The sequence below is a fragment of the Staurois parvus genome, unplaced genomic scaffold, assembly GCF_062004578.1.
Source record: "Staurois parvus isolate SC_StPar_1 unplaced genomic scaffold, SC_StPar_1.0 ptg000544l, whole genome shotgun sequence".
In the NCBI taxonomy this organism is placed as follows: domain Eukaryota; kingdom Metazoa; phylum Chordata; class Amphibia; order Anura; family Ranidae; genus Staurois; species Staurois parvus.
The window spans coordinates 6962212-6979242 of NW_028318340.1; the positions used below are offsets into that span (position 1 = coordinate 6962212).

General features: G+C 42.5%; 1 protein-coding gene across 5 annotated transcripts in view; it reads left to right on the forward strand.

Annotated features, from left to right (window-relative positions):
• STARD13 (StAR related lipid transfer domain containing 13) overlaps positions 1-17031 on the forward strand; it is a 411711-nt gene that overhangs the window by 337507 nt on the left and 57173 nt on the right. For all 5 annotated transcript variants that reach the window (XM_089690866.1, XM_089690868.1, XM_089690867.1 and 2 more), the window contains 2 exons: positions 4438-4509; positions 8200-8281. In XM_089690866.1, coding sequence (XP_089546992.1) covers positions 4438-4509; positions 8200-8281 — 154 coding nt within the window. The remainder of the gene's footprint in view (positions 1-4437; positions 4510-8199; positions 8282-17031) is intronic.

Consider the following 17031-nt stretch of genomic DNA (forward strand, 5'->3'; position numbering starts at 1 on the left):
GGTCTAGTGGCCGAAGACAGTTTGTCAGACGACCCCCAAACACTGAATTCAAGCCACAATACACTGTGAAGACAGTGAAGCATGATTGCGCAAACATCATGATATGGGGATGTTTCTCATACTACGGTGTTGGGCCTATTTATCGCATACCAGGGATTATGGACCAGTTGGAATACATCAGAATACTTGAAGAGGTCATGCTGCCTTATGCTGAAGAGGAAATGCCCTTGAAATGGGTGTTCCAACAAGACAACGACCCCAAACATACTAGTAAACGTGCAACATCTTGGTTCCAGACCAACAAGATTGACGTTATGGAGTGGCCAGCCCAATCCCCGAATCTTAATCCAATAGAAAACTTGTGGGGTGACATCAAAAATGCAGTTTCTGAGGCAAAAACCAAGAAATAGAGAAGAACTGTGGAATGTAGTCCAATCATCCTGGGCTGGAATACCTGTTCACAGGTGCCAGAAGTTGGTTGACTCCATGCAACACAGATGTACAGCAGTTCTCAGAAACAGTGCTTATACAACTAAATATTAATTAAGTGATTCAAAGGAAAGCAAAATCTTCAAACATTTTTCAGTTTATATAGTGAATGTTTGAGTTTGTAAAGAAGAATACAAACACTGCTATTTTTTTGAACAGTCTAATATTCACTTTTCTTCAATTTTTTTAGAGGAACAACACAAATTTGATCTATTTTTCTTCATGGTTTGATTTGGAATAGAATGTGTAGTGTTCCCAATGCATTTGTGTGTATGGAAATAAAAGCTATTAGAAGGAATTTGAGCTTTATTCACTTGTTTCAACACACTGCTATTATTTTGAACACAACTGTATATATATATATATTGTACATTCACATCAGTCCCTAACCCTCAAGGGGCGTACAATCTAAGGTTCCTAACTCACATGCATACATACACATACTAGGGCCAATTTAGACAGGAGCCAATTAACCTACCAGCATGTCTTTGGAGTATGGGAGGAAACCGGAGTACCCGGAGGAAACCCACACAGGCACAGGGAGAACATGCAAACTCCAGGCAGGTGGTGACTTGGTTGGGATTCGAACCAGCGACCCTAGTACTGCCAGGTGGAAGTGTTAACCATTTAGCCACTGTGCTGCCCTGTTGTTATAACAGCAGTGGAGGATGGGGGGAAAGAAGCAGCTCCTAACTGGCGTGACCAGGTCCGGATGAAACAGTGACTAGGTCCGCATCTGGACCGTGGTCCGCCATTTAGTGACGCCTGCAGTAGAGTATACAGAAAAGATCATTGCTGCCAGCAAGGTCCTAAGTATAACCATACACCCCATGTGCACGAGGCCTACAAATCTCTTATTCAACAAAAGATCCTTAGTTCACCACCAGTCCTCAGAAAGTATCCCAAAACAAGCTAGTGAAATAAATAAAGCAAAAACTATTTACATTTGACAACACAATAGTAACTTAAAAGGAGCACTTACTAAAATGATTAGGTATTACATATATAAGTTGCTTTTATTAAAATAACAAGTTATTGTAAAAAGTCAAAAAAGAAACATAGAGAGTAAGGAAGGGTTAAAACTTCTGACAATGTTTTTATTGCTGTCTGTGCTTTCTAATCCTGGAGACAGCAAAAGCCCCCACTTCCTGTAAAGGTGTCATGTGGACAGGAAGTGGGGAAAGATCTCCCCTCTAGGGTCACAAACAGAAAGTTTAACTTCCCAACACCATTTAAAACAAAAAAAAAAAGCTTGCTGGAGTTAGGCATTGGTTTCCTTTGTGACATCTCACAAGACTCATGTTACCTTGGGATGCAGATGTGTTTTTCTACATTTATCTGCAGAGTATTTCTCCTTCCATAAGAACTGCATGTCCTCTTCAATGTTACAAAGGCTACAGAGGCCAAGGCATTAAATTGCCGTCTATGTAAATAATGACTAATGAGCTGGCGCAAAGGCTTTCCAGCAAAAACACCACACTGGGCCAAAAAAGGATTGCTCCGATTGGCCCAGCTAACTATTTCTAATGTGTTTAGTCAAAACTCAAAGGTCTGTGTTAAACGTGTGTTTATACTAGAGAGCCAGCGCTTAGTCTTACATTTATGTCTCCTACTGTATACTAAAAGTATGCCTGCAGATAGAAATAAGGCTTGTAAAATGATGTGTTCTTACACCGGGCTTTGTATTGATTATGCTGAGGAAGAGTTATGTAAAACTTAGGACTATGAAAAGTTTAGCTCATATGGAGTAGTATCTTATAAACATGAATGCAGAATTCTTTGCTGCCATCAAGATCATTGTTAAAAGACTCTGGTCTAAATAAAACATTCCTATCTTTTTCAATGCCAAACTTATTTAGATCTGTAAATATAACCTGCTTACAATTTTGTCTTGATTTTTGAAACCCAAAGTCCTACTGATGTCGCAAGCTGAACTTTTGACTGCAAACCCTACATTAAAGAGACACTGTCATTAATGACACTGTCATGGGGGGAAAAAATGCAGCAAATTGCAGCAACTTCCCAAACCCCTCCAGTTATGACTGAAGGCCTGGCTGTTTTGATAGACAAAGCTCTGACACTTCAAAGTAATGTAAGATCTTGCTGATATCCCCCACCCCTTGTATCCCTTATGACCCATCACCATGATGGGCAACCTCAGAGGTCGGCAAGAATGTGCAGCAGGCAGGAAGGGGTGGGCAAGCTTAGGCACTGTCTGCTAATGTTGGAGCTTTGACTCTCAGAATGGATTGGCATTTGGCCGGAACAAGAGGGTTTGGGAGGCAAGCTCCTCCAGTTCAACTCAGCCAGTAAAAATAAATTCAATCCAATGATGTCATTGTATCCCTTTGAACAGACTTTGTAGATCCAACATCGCACTAGAGCTGTGATATGAGAGCGGGAGCTCTAAAGAGCCTCTGTGCACAGGTAGTGTTAGATGGAATAGCAAAAGGAGTGGCAAAGGTCACTTTAAACCCTCACTCCTTTTTAATTTCCTTTCCCTTTTATGTAAGAATATGCTGAGAAGTTATGCTTTGGGGAGAGTTTTTGTGAAGGAAATCTAATTTATTATGTGAGCTAAATGAAGATAAAAGCTAAAAGTCATATTTTGTCTGTAGATCTCTTTCACCTTTAACCAGCTCCTCAACATTTCTTAACAGGTTCATTGTCACACCTACGGCTAGCCATACATGGCTCCAATCCTGCTAAATTGGCTGAAATTGGAGTTGTGGGTGGAGTATCAGCACTACCCAACTCAACAAACTGTGATTGTCGTTTTCAGGGACGAGTGACTTTTCTTACCAACAAACGTTCTACTTCTGGATTAAATGGGACAAGCGCATGCACATTTATTTATTTATTTCGGGTACTTATATAGCACCGTCAATTTACCCAGTGCTTTACATATATATATATAGTACATTCACATCAGTCCCTAAACCTCAAGGGGCGCACAGTCTAAAGTCCCTAACTTACATTCATACATAGACATACTAGGGCCAATTTAGACAAATGTTCTAAACACAACATTTTTCAAATGAAAGTCTACAGCTCTAAAGCCAGCTTAACTTTCTAGTGTTACTGTGTTGAGAGGCCTCCTGACAGTCGCTGCCTGTTAACTGCCTGAACTAATATATTAAGTCAACATACTCTCAGCCCTTCTTCATTAAAAGTAGCAGTGCCATAGTTTAGCCCAAGCTGCCAAGCTAGGTCTGCATGTAAATGAGGAATATTAAAAATAAAGGCATGCAAAATAAAAATAGGAATTGATTTTATTAAATAGTATTATTATATGTGCTGAACACATACAGTTCTTCGGATATAAAAGTAGGCCTCTAAATGGTTCGCACCAGTCTGCCACTCATGTTTTTTCATGTGTTTTTTGGTTGTCAAAATTAGGTTGAAAATCAAACAAAAATGTCTTTCTGCTATTGCTGTGGTGGTTTTACCTGTTTCCAAAATTAGATTGTTTTGGTTGCGAGACAGAAGGGAATATAAACCATGGATAGTATATTGCTTGGGATCCTACATTTCCATACTGTTTTCTTTTTAATTGAAAGTTTCTAGATGTTTACCATATTTGCAACATATATAGCTAGGCTAAGGGATTTATGAAGCCTGTAGATGATTCAACCAACCAGTGTTAACTAATAAAATATCAGTTATGGAAGGATTAGTCTTTTTAAGATCTTTTGTTGTCTTCCTTTGTGCAATCTGCACATATATAGGCTTTCTGTGCTGTACCTAAACTGATGCCTAAACCTTTTCTAAGACTTGTCAGTCTATCCACCACCTCCTTCCTGATCAATGGTCATTTTCCTCTACAAGTCTGTAGATGCCTTCCCTTTTTTTAGCTGTAATGACTTTACAGGACCATCTCAGATGATATTAACAGTGTTCTTACATGATTGGCTGGGCAATACATTCATTTTATGTTCTTGTTTTCAGAGCTCGAGGCAAAGGAAGCATGTGAGTGGTTACGGGCTGCTGGATTTCCTCAGTACGCACAGCTTTATGAAGGTAACAGCTCCTGTGATGGAATGTACCATGCATTTCAGCCATGACATCATTCTGTTTTATTCCACTTTACACCTGGGGAAGACTGATTTTATGAGCATAAAAACCATAATTATGCCAGCTACTAAAAACATAGGAAGTCTGTGAACAGCAGATCCTATTCATTAAGACCACCCAGCCCTTCATACAGTAGTAACAGTGTGTACGCTGTAATAATATTTATGTAATAACCAAAATAGTAAAGGTGCCCCAAACTATGTCTGCTGGCTTTTTGTGAGTGGCAGACCACCCCAGCAGAGAACTGGTTAATGGATTATGGGAGGTGGAGTTCACACTACAGCATGACCTGTGTAACAAAAAATGCGCAATAGAGAAAGTCATAAATATGTTTTATCAATTACTTTATAGTTTAACATTTCTATGACATTTTTTCTATCCTGAACTTTTCTAAATGAGCCCTGAGACCTATATATTTATTCCTAGAACTTGGAAAAACATTACAGCAGGTTACACTGGAAGTGATATAATTCAAATAGTCTATAAAAGTTTGCCTGGTCTATTTTTTATTAACTCTAGAACACAATATGATAATTCATAATATTAAAACTTTTCTATAAAGTTAAATTTAGCTTGCTTGTAGACCAGTCACGTATTTGGGTTTCCCCTTGGTTTGGTGTACATTAGGTGTGCCACTCCCTTGAAGCTTTCCTGTTCTTCTCCTTAAAGCTGAGTTAGAAAAAGTTTCTCAAAGTATTTGGCAAAACAAGTGGCTACGAGCTCTATGATCTCTTTGCAAATGGATGTGGTCACCACATCTTTTGATATGCTCTGACACTTTGGGAACATATGAGCATTTAGGGTTTTCTCTGCTTTCTCTACCTCAGATGAATTGTGAGCCAATTTCGACCTTGGAGATTCACTGATACCCAAACAAACTGCTGATGGCTGAACATATCCATCTTTTCCAAGAAATTTCAGTTTACCATAATTGTGTAGAGGCGATCTGTTAAGGAAACTTGTAAACTGTAGAAGACCAACTGTTGGTCAAACGTGTCAATTATCTAAGCATCGGAGGCTGGATATCTAATAAGAGAAGGAACCTTCATTATGCAGTGCAGAGAGTTTCCCTAATTTTCTGTCCTAATGACACCCCAGGAAGTAAGGAGATCTCAATGGGGCCCAGAAATCAACAAAACCTGAAGAACGTTCTATCATTTCTCCCACTCGCCAAAAAGGAAAGTGCTTCTTCTCACTTCCTGTGCTGTTGACATGAAAAAAAAAAAGCCAAGATAGAATGCATCAATAAAAACCAGAAAGCAGGTCCAATTTCCCCTACTAAATTCAAAACTGAGAAACGGCTTCGACTAGAGCTTCACATTGAAGGACTAGAACAGGGGTCTGCAACCTTTAAGACATAAAGAGCCACTTGGACCCGTTTCCGAGAGGGAAAAAAAGACTGGGAGACTTAAAACCATTGCAACATTTAAAACAAATCCGATACTGCATATATTGCAAAAAGCGCTCTGGTCATGAAGGGGGTTTAAGGGCCCAGTAAGCAAAGGGTTAATCAGGGCCACAGTGTATCGTCATAATCACAATCATAGCCTTAGGTCAGTGGTGGGCAACCTTTTTTTTCAACTGAGCCAAATCTCGCCAAAACCACGATTGAAATTTATTTTGAGACCCACATTTTTAAAACTGAAAATACATCCCCCATATAGTAATTCATCCCCCATAGTAATTCATCCCCCATAGTAATTCATCCCCCATAGTAATTCATCCCCCATATAGTAATTCATCCCCCCTATAGTAATTCATCCCCCATATAGTAATTCATCCCCCCATATAGTAATTCATCCCCCATAGTAATTCATCCCCCATAGTAATTCATCCCCCATATAGTAATTCATCCCCCATAGTAATTCATCCCCCCTATAGTAATTCATTCCCCATATTGTGTCAATTCACTTACCTTTGCTCCGCGCGTTCCTCTCGCCGTGTTCCCGCGCCGTTCCGGTCTTCAGGGCGGACTGTGAGAGGAGAGGAGTTCGTCACGCTGCCCCGCCTACATCCTGACAGCCAATGTTTGCCACGCTCCGCGGGCCGGATTAAAAGGTCCGCCGGGCCGTAGTTTTCCCATTGCTGGGCTAGCTGCAGAGTCCTGACTTTTGGGGCGGCCGCCCGAGAGGAGGGAGGGGAGCGGGCGCCCGGCACACAGAAGAGCCGCATTAAAATGTGTAAATAGCCGCGGCTTGCCGACCACTGAGCTACGGCAACCCTATTGCCTGTCACCTGGTGGGCAGTGTGCTCCGGAGCCGCAGCAAAGGTGAGAAAGAGCCGCATGCGGCTCTGGAGCCGCGGGTTGCCGACACCCGGAATAACTGAAACATAAGTTTTTTGTACTAACTAGCCATAGTATCCATAACTGTAAAGAATCGGATATATCTGACATGCAGTCTTTTGTTCTGTGAGTGGACTTCGTAGACTAAATAAGGCTTACCAGTGACATTTGGCAGTTTTATTTATGGCATTAATGGATGGGAAGGTAGCTGTGTGCAGTAATTATTTGTTTTTTTAAAAATCTTCAGTCTTGACAAAAGACAAGTCTGGCCTTAGACCTAGAACTGTTGAACCATGATCTGTATGCTCTACCAATGTAATGCATGAGCTATAGATCATTGCACTAAGGCCTCATGCACACTGCTGCTGTTAAACCCCCAATCCCCCCCCCCCCCTCTATTGTGAGTTTAGGCTTTTTTTAACCCTTGAACTCCCCTAATGTTATCCTATGTGTCCATGTACACATGTTTTTAGCAGTTTATTAGCTGGGGAGTTTAGAGTATGTTTTCTGAATGCCCTAGAATCACGTTCAGGAGAAGGAATTTTGACAACAGAAAGCGCTGAACACTGTTAAACGTATGTAAATGCTGTTCAACGCGCCTGACCATGCCTAAACGCTAGGTGAGTTTAGCACTTCGGTGTTTATATATTTCAGTGGCCAAAATAAATTAAAATTCTAGCCAGTGAAATAAACACCTAAACTCCAAACACTGATAAACTCTGCTAAACCTATGTAAACTGTTTTGAAAGAATGCTGCCTAGGTGAGTTTATAACACTGATTTTCTCCTGTCAGGAGAAACTGCGTTTACAAAAATCCAGTGTGCATGAGCCCTAATGTGTACATAGGATTCTGCTAAGCCTACACATTTCCCAAGCACTGAATACAGCTAGTCATTGTGTTACATGTGTTTGCAAATATATGTGGGACCTCACATATATCTGCAAATGTTTTCAGCAAAAAACACTGTTTTTAGTCCTAGGTTTGCCTCATACCTATGTGTTGTGGTAATGCATGTTCATTATGCATGGCTCCCCAATGCAGTAAACCATTCCACCTGCATTGCACCACACTACTAATTGCACTGTGTTTTCGAGGGCAGTCCATTTAAAAGAAACTGCCTACCCTAGTGCAACGTACTTTGTTGCAATCCATTGGACCCAATGAGAGAGAAGGGAGCCCAAATATATGAAACAGTTATAATCCAGTTTCGTGTGTTGGCTAGCTGGATAGAGTGCAGGGTATTTTTTGTAATGTTTAATGTATTTCCCTACCTATGTACACATTTTTTCTGCTAGTTGATGTGAGAGGTCTCACTGTTTCCATCTACTCAAGTCTTCCATTTTATTTCTAGATTCTCAGTTTCCAATTGACATTGCATCTGTGAAACAGGACCATGATTTTCTTGATAAAGACCATGTAGAACCACTTTGCAGGTAATTCGTTTTTTGGGTTTTTTTTTAAACTAATGTTTATTTTATTTCAAAAGAGAGCTGCTGACTATAACTCTAAAATGTTATACAGTGGCTTTAGTACTTTCTGTGTCATTGACCCGGAAGAATATGCAGATTGACTTTCTAATCTGCATGCTTGTTCTGGGTCAGTGACATACAAAATACTGAAGTCAAATTCAACCAGGCAACCAGCATCCTTTGAAAGGAGGTCACCAGTTGCAGCCTTAATATTTCTATCAATAAATATTATTTTATATTTCAATGTTTTTTATTAATTTTAAACAGTATAAAACAGAGGCAACAAACGCACGCAGGGGCTATCAATTGCACATATAAAAAAAATAGAAAAAACGGAGCTCTAATGCAAACAGAGCAAAAGGTGCGCCCACGCAGGGGCTATCAATGGCACATAAATTACAAGAACATTAATATAACTCAGACTGTAACTCAAACTAAAAGCCACACCAGAAACAAACAGAAAAAGAAAAGAAAGGAGGAGTAGAAAGAGAGAAAAAAAAATATTATAACAAAACCAAAGAGCAGGGGTCCAAGAACGCCAATACCGAACACCATCACATCCCCAGACTAGCCGGGAGGAGAGTGGGAAAGGCATATTGCAACCACGGCTCCCGTATTTTAAAAAATTTACGTTGGGAGTCGTGGCAGATACTCGACATGTGCTCATTGAGCATCATAGTGGTCATACGATCCCTCACCCCCTGAAGAGGGACAAACGGGCTCTTCCAGGCCTGAGCAATTGTTCTAGTGGCCAATAAAAACAAATAGGAAGCCAACTTCTGCTGATGAGCCAAGAGGCCCAGTATGGGACAATGAAGCAGAGCATACCGAGCATCCCGGCGTATGGAGAGATGGAACAAAGTGAAAAGGAGGCCAAACACACAAGACCAAAAACGAAACAGCCTTCGGGCATGACCACCAGATATGCAATACATCTCCACGATGGCCACAACCCCGAAAGCAACGATCACTGCAGGCAGGGTTTGCCTGAGCCAGACAAGCCGGAACCCAATACCAACGAAACAATACTTTGTAGGCCGCCTCCAGCGTGGTCGTATTAAATGAGCATTTAGCTATAAGTGACCAGTCCCTATTCCAGTCCTCCGGATCCACAACTACTCCCAGGTTGCGCTCCTACTGAACGACATATGAAATGACACTGAACGACAAATGAAAGTATGCATCGTGCGTCTGTTCAAAGCTGCATAAAGAAGAGAGATAAGGCCCGGGGCGCCCGGACGCTGGTGTCAAAGCAGTTCAAAGGCAGATTTCTGGTACTGGAAAGTAGAAGTGCCCTGCAATGAAATCAGCCAGTGCCGCAATTGAAGGTATCGAAAAAATTCCGCCGGAGGGACATCCCAGGACTCCCGAAGAGAATTCCAGGTGGGAAAGGACTGAAAAATCAAAAAGTGTCGCACCTGCGAAAAACTATTGGCCACCCACCAAGAAAATGTCCTCGGCTGATCTAGACCCGGTGGGAAAAGAGGGTTGTTAATAATTGGGAGCAAAGGCAGGAAAGGTGACATCAGGCCACTGGAGTAACCTACCGAGTCCCAGACTTGTAAGCCATGGAGCAACATCGGACGCAGTGCCATAGGGCGCAGGACAGGGGGAAGCCATAGAATCATTGATGTTGCGATAGGGGCACAATTAAGTAGTTCCAACAGGACCCAGAGAGGAACGTCAGAGGAAGCGTGCAACATAGACAGCGGGGCAATCTGGCTCGCCTGATAATACTTAGTTACATTAGGCACCCCAAGACCACCCTGGAGTCTATGAACAAAAAGCATATTTCTGGAGACTCTGGGGCGCTTATCGGCCCAGATAAAATGCATAATCTTCGCCTGAATCAACCGAAGAAAATGAGGGGGAACCCGCACTGGGAGGGTGCGAAAATAATAATTCAATTTTGGCAAAATGGTCATTTTCACTGAATTAACCCGTCCTATCCAAGAGATGTGCGGAAATTGCAAAGAATGCATAAGAGAGGACACAGAGTGAAGCAATGGATAATAATTTACAGCAAACAACGAGTCATAGGTGGGGGTCAAGCGAATGCCTAGGTATTCAAGAGAAGAGGAAGCCCATTTGTAAGGGAAGTGGGGCTATAGGCGCAAAACCAAATCTGAGGCCAAAGTAATATTGAGAGCGACAGTCTTATCCAAGTTAATAAGGAGACCCGAAATCAAGAAGAATTTGTTGCAAATTAGGAAGCGTCGTCAGGGGATTAGTGAGAGTTAAGAGGGCATCGTCTGCAAAATGGTTCAACTTGAACTCCTGTCCCGCGTATGGAACCCCCGATACATTGCAATCGGTCCGGAGCGCTAAATCCAGCAGCTCAAGAGCCAGGACAAGGAGCGCCGGGGACAGGGGGCAGCCCTGTCTCGTCCTTCGCCCAATAGGAAAGGGATCCAAGAAATACCCAGCGTATTTAACGGAAGCCGAAGGGGAAGAATACAAGGCTTGAATCCAAGAAAGAATAAAATCCCCAAAACCACAATGAGACAGCACAAACCGCAGATATTCCCAGGATAAAGAATCAAAGGCTTTATATATGTCTAAGACAGTAAGAATCCCGGGATTTTCCGCTGTTGCAAAAAATGTATAAGGTGGGCCATCTTATGAACGTTATCACCTGCCTGCCTCCCAGGGACAAAACCTACTTGGTTCCTGTGGACCAGGCTACGCAAATATTTATTGATACGAAGACTTGCCCAATATCTTCAGATCTTCATTAAGAAGAGAAATGGGCCGGAAGGCTTTCGGTTCCAGCACATCATCAGTCGCCTTAGGAATCATGGAGATATGCACTCTAAGCGCGTCCAGAGAGGGCAAGGAGCCCTGTCGTAACTCATTAAAATAGTCAGCCAAAAATGGTGCCAACAGGGCTGCAAATTTCTTACAATAGAGACCAGAGAAGCCGTCGGGACCTGGGGCCACGGTGGGCTGTAAAGATTTGATAGCTTGGAGCACTTCCGATACGGTGACACCGGCATTGAGGGCCATCTGTGCTGCCTCGGATAATCCAGGAAGTCGGAGATCTTGAAAGAATGCCTCTGCCTGAGCCACAGGTAAGGGATCTGGTTTAGCGAAAAGGCGCAAAAGGAAGTCTGCGAAACGGGAAACAATCTGCTGGGGATTAGAACTACAGCCACCTGCGGGAAGTCGCAGTCGGATCGGTTTATGGGGTTTCCCCACAGAATTGAGTTTCCTGGCCAGCATTGGGCCCGGCTTATTAGCACAGGAATAAAATTTGTGTTTGGTCCAACACAGGGCCCGTTCCGCCTCTGAAAAGGCAAGTAGGTCCAACCTCGGCCGCCAGGGCGTCCCGTGCGCATTTATGGGCCGCAGATGGAAATGACTTCCAACGTGCATCCGCAGGGGCCAGGAGAGAATGAAGCTCCAAAAGTCGGCACTCCCGCTCCCGCTTCCGGATTGCTGCCAGCTGTATAACATGACCTCGCACCGTGGCCTTATGCGCCTCCCACAGGGGCACTGCCGAGTTTTCCGTGAAGTATGTTCATAAGAAAGATTCTATTTGTTGGCAGGTAATCTGAGTAGTCAATAAAGAGTCATTCATGTGCCAATGAAAAGGGTGCCGTTCCGACCCAGAGAGGGCAAGGAGGAGTACCAGGGGGTCATGGTCCGACCAGGGTGAGGAGGGAATAGCTATCCGCCGAACCAAGAGAAGCTGCTGAGCATGCATAAATATATGGTCAATTCTACAAAAACTGTCGTGAGGGTTGGAATAGAATGTAAAGTCGCGCTCAGTTAGGTGAAGTTCCCTCCAGGCGTCCGCCAGCCCCGCCATCTGCAAGAGAGAGCGCATACGTTCCTCCAGCACTAAGTCGTGAGAAGGGGCCGCACTCTGGGCATAGCACCTATCCAATGTGGAAACCAAGGTAACATTTGAATCTCCCAAAAGAAGAAGACCCTTGGAGTGTCGGGAAACAATGGTGCAAAGATGAGAAAAGAATTTATGCTGAAAGCAATTAGGCGCGTAGTAATAGACAAAAGTAACCTCCTTTTCCCAGAGGGTGCCTTGCAGAAGCAAATACCTGCCCGTGGGGTCCGCTATATTCCGAGAACAGACAAAAGGGAGATTGCGTTTGAAAGCTTCTACAAAATCTGGAGGCGCAGGCGGCTGCTGTTTTCTTGCCCATCGGGGCACTGGGAGGACAAGGGGCCAAAGAGAAATCAGGGGACCCCCCTGAGGGTCAGAAATCAGCCGATGCGTCCGGCGGCCGAGGAGGTGATCCCATCCTGGCTGCTGCTCACGAGCGCCCCCAATAAATATTTTTTTAATCACTAACTGAAGAAAGTAACTAGATATATAATAGCACAAAACATAAGAAGTTCTGTCTTGGAGAATAACAATATAACTTTTTCAGGTGAAATATTTGGACATTTAAAAAATAATAAATAAGCTCATTTAAAATCCCTGGCTCACAATGGGTGGAATTCATAAAGGGTGACATGGACTAGAACACCCTTTAGAATTTGGGGCTTTGCACTTAATTTTTTAGTGCTGGTGCCCGATTCATGTACTTGTCAATAATAAGTCTATCAGAGTCTGGCACAGATGTTAGAGTGCCAGTACTTAACACTCCTTCCTCAGTGTGCTCCCTTCCTCCCCATCCACTTCATGGCTGGTGCATGACTGAGATATTTTGTAGTGTGGTAGCCAAGACCTGATGGATAACTGAGCGACTAGTTCTCCATCACGTCCTTCTTGCTTTTGGCTGACAGCGCATGGCACTGGGCAAAGCCATAGCCGCTATTCAATCCAATACCACCCACTGCCATCTGTTGTTAATCATAAGTGAAGCAAACCTGATGGGCTCTCAGCTCCTTTCATTTCCCAAAAATGGGCATTGCTATATTTGGGACCAGGGATACAGTACAGGTCAAGAACAAGCATGCAGGTAAAACAAAGTCCTTATCTGCATACTGGTTTGAGGTCAGAGACATAGGCTCATTTATACAGTACACTGCGTTATTGTGCTTTTTATCAGTGCAGTAGTGTGAATGAACCCTCAGTGCACATTAAAGTAGTTTTTCCTTGCTGTGGCTTTAATTTAAATACTTGGTCCCAACCTAAGGGGCTATGTTGATGGGCTTCAGTTAGCAAATGCAATTACGGGAATTCATAAAGAATGTCTAAGCCACTCTTTAGAATTCAGCAGTGCCTCCACATGACAAATGTTGGTGCGGGCGACAGATTCATATGCCTGTTGTAGATAGGTACATGAATCTGGGGCATGCACCAAGTGTGGAGGTGCACTGAGACCGGAGCGTCCATACGGAGACTTTCAGTACATCTGTGCTTCCTCCCCACCACTGTATCTGTCAGACAGCGCAGTGGCGAGATGTATTACACCTGGATGGGTGGAGCATGATGGGCATTCACTGATTTTAGTTCCCTATGAGGTCCTCTCCCCTTGTCATTGACAGCAGGCAGTGAGCAGCTTCTTAGCCAAAAAACAAGTTACTATTGGCTATAAAATCCACCTGCTGCCTCAGGAAATTACAAGGAGAGAGCAGACCTGACTGTGAAATAGTGTCTCAGCTTCCCCATTAGGGTCTGCCCACTGCAGTGTCACTGATGGCTGTTGGCTGTTGGTTGTGAAGCTGAAAGTGTCCTTAGCAACCAGTGGCAGAGAGAGGATAGCTGTGTGTAGAGGCTGTTCTGCTACACTGTATACAGGGACAGGTACTCTGCCTGTCTCTGTACGCCAAGTTAGATTTGATCTTAATTACCTCCAGTTTCATTATCTATGATGTGGCGGTAAATATTTTTAGGTTTGGTTCATTAATAAAGCCACTTTGTAAAATCGGTGCTATGAAGAATTACCTGAATCTGCCTGCATATGTTGGTAAAGATACTGAAAGGGGCATTAGAGATTTTTAAATCTGATACAGGTCATTTTAAAGGGCCACAGCGCCAGAAAGCTATCTGTAGTGCTTTATTGAATTCCAAAGAGTGTACATTAGATTTCAATTTGAGACGCTTCTGAATTCTTTCAAAATTCAGAGTTTAGGGGAGTAGAGAAATAGGGTGCTTTATGATGTGTTTAGACTAAAGATGCTTTTTCAAATAAAGGTAAATTCTTTCCCATATCTTAAAAATTCCTTGTTATGTCTCTGTTTTGTATTGTATACTTTATGGTGAAAAGAAAAGTTATTTTATTTAATAACAGTTTTACCTTTCTGCCATTGATGGAAATCCCTCTAAATTAAAATATTAAGTATTTATTATCAGCATCCGTTGTCCATGATGCTGCAATCCTAACTTGCTACTTTAGATAATCGAGTGCTTTCCTTGTGTTTTAATAGCCTCTAGCTGTCACTATTAGCATATAGAGATAGCATTAAGATTGTGATTGAATCGGTAATTAGCAGTGTTTATAGTTCAACAATTCCAGAATCCACTTAGGTATATTATAAAGTCTTTGTGTTAATGATGTAATGTTCTAAGATAACTTCACAAAATCCATCAACTACCTACATATTTTGTACCACTCATTATGCAGAAGAGCTTGGATTGCTCCATAAGCCACCACAGTCAGAATATGCAATAAACATAGTAAGCAGCTGTACACAGTCTGGATGGCCCTTGCACTCCTTTGCAGGAGATGGGATAATCACTCAGGTATGATGAATCAGTTCAAACACTTCTTCCAATTCACAAGGATATTAGCAATCCAAATCACCACTTAGTGTATCAGACTTTCCAGACACTGATAAGGGTTCAGCTGCTAACTGCATTTCATTTGCATTCCTAACTTTGAATCAATATTACACTTTGATTACTAGCATTAAAATTAGATGTAGATTATATTAAATATACAATATATAGCCAAAAGTATTGGGACACTCCTCTAAATCATTGGATTCAGGTGTTCCAATTAGCTCCATTGCCAGAGATGTATAAACTGTAAACTGTATAGACTGCCTCTGCAAACATTTGTGAAAGAATGGGTCACTCTCAGGATGGCAGTGAATTCAAGCGTGGTTCCGTGATAGGTTGCCACCTGTGCAATAATTTCCTTTCTACTAATAATTCCACAGTCAACTGTTAGTGGTATTATAACAAAGTGGAAGAAACTGGGAACAACAGCAACTCAGCCACAAAGTGGTAAGCCACGTAAAATGACAGAGTGGGGTCAGCGCATGCTGAAGCGCACAGTGCGCAGAAGTCACCAACTCTCTGCAGAGTCAATAGCTAAAGACCTCCAAATTTCATGTTGCCTTCAAATTAGCACAACAACAATGCACAGAGAGCTTCATGGAATGGGTCTCCATGGCTGAGCAGCTGCATCCAAGCCCTACATCACCAACTGCAATGCAAAGCGTTGGATACAGTGGTGTAAAGCACACTGCCCCTGGACTCTAGAACAGTGGAGATGTGTTCTCTGGAGTGTCCACTCACACTTCTCTGTCTGGCAATCTGATGGATGTGTTTGGGTTTGGAAATTGCCAGGAGAACAGTACTTGCCTGACTGCATTGTGCCAAGTGTAAAGTTTGGTGGAGGGGGGAATATGGTGTGGGGTTGTTTTTCAGGGGTTGGGCTTGGCCCCTTAGTTCCTTTGAAGGGAACTCTTAAGGCATCAGTATACCAAGACATTTTGGACAATTTCATACTCCCAAATTTGTGGGAACAGTTTGGGGATGGCCCCTTACTGTTCCAACAGTGCCCAAAGCAAGGTCTATAAAGACATGGATGAGCAAGTTTGGGGTGGAGGAACTTGAGTCCTGACCTCAACTTGATAGAACACCTTTGGAATGAATTCGAGCGGAGACTGAGAACCAGGCCTTCTTGTCCAAAATCAGTGCCTGACCTCACAAATGCGCTTCTGGAAGAATGGTCAAACATTCCCATAGACATACTTTTAAACCTTGTAGACAGCCTTCCCAGAAAAGTTGAAGCTGTTTTAGCTGCAAAGGGTGGGCCAACTCAATATTAAACCCTACGGACTAAGACTGGGATGCCATTAACATTCATGTGCATGTAAAGGCAGGCGTCCCAATACTTTTGACTATATAGTGTATATTTCTATATTATATGCATGATTTGTAGGAGTATAAACTTAAAGTACATCTTCATTAAATATACTGTAATATCAATGGCAATATCATTCAGTGCCCTAAAAGAAGTTTCACACATCAGTTAACTGCTGCAACATGCATACATCTGTGCACAGGTGGAAGGAAAGAAAATTGCTTGATTCCCCATCAACACAGTCAATGTTCATGGAGGAATCCCTCCTGGGGTGGAGAGCCTTCCCTGCTGGTAGTACACAATAATCACTGCTGACAGCTACAACCGACAGCAGTGATCGCATAAAAAAAAATCCCACTGGCTGGTTGTACTGAAGTTGATTGATGAATTGACTTCAGTATAACCAGCCTGCCCATAGATGGATCAAATCTCAGCTGGTCCCTACTGAACGGGCAGAGATTCAATCCATCTATAGCCAGCTATAGCCTTTTCTGGAAACAACTGACAACTGATGGATTATCTGGATGAGAACAATTTGTAATGAAAAAAAAAGACCATGAATCAGTTTACCAGTCCACACAGAATATAAAAAGAATTGGGTGAATGTTTTCGACCTTCCAAATCATGTTCTTGTTGTTCTTTTCATCTTGAGGCAACCCTGTTCTCACTTTTACCATGAACACTGTCAGACTGACTTACAAATGAAGTGTT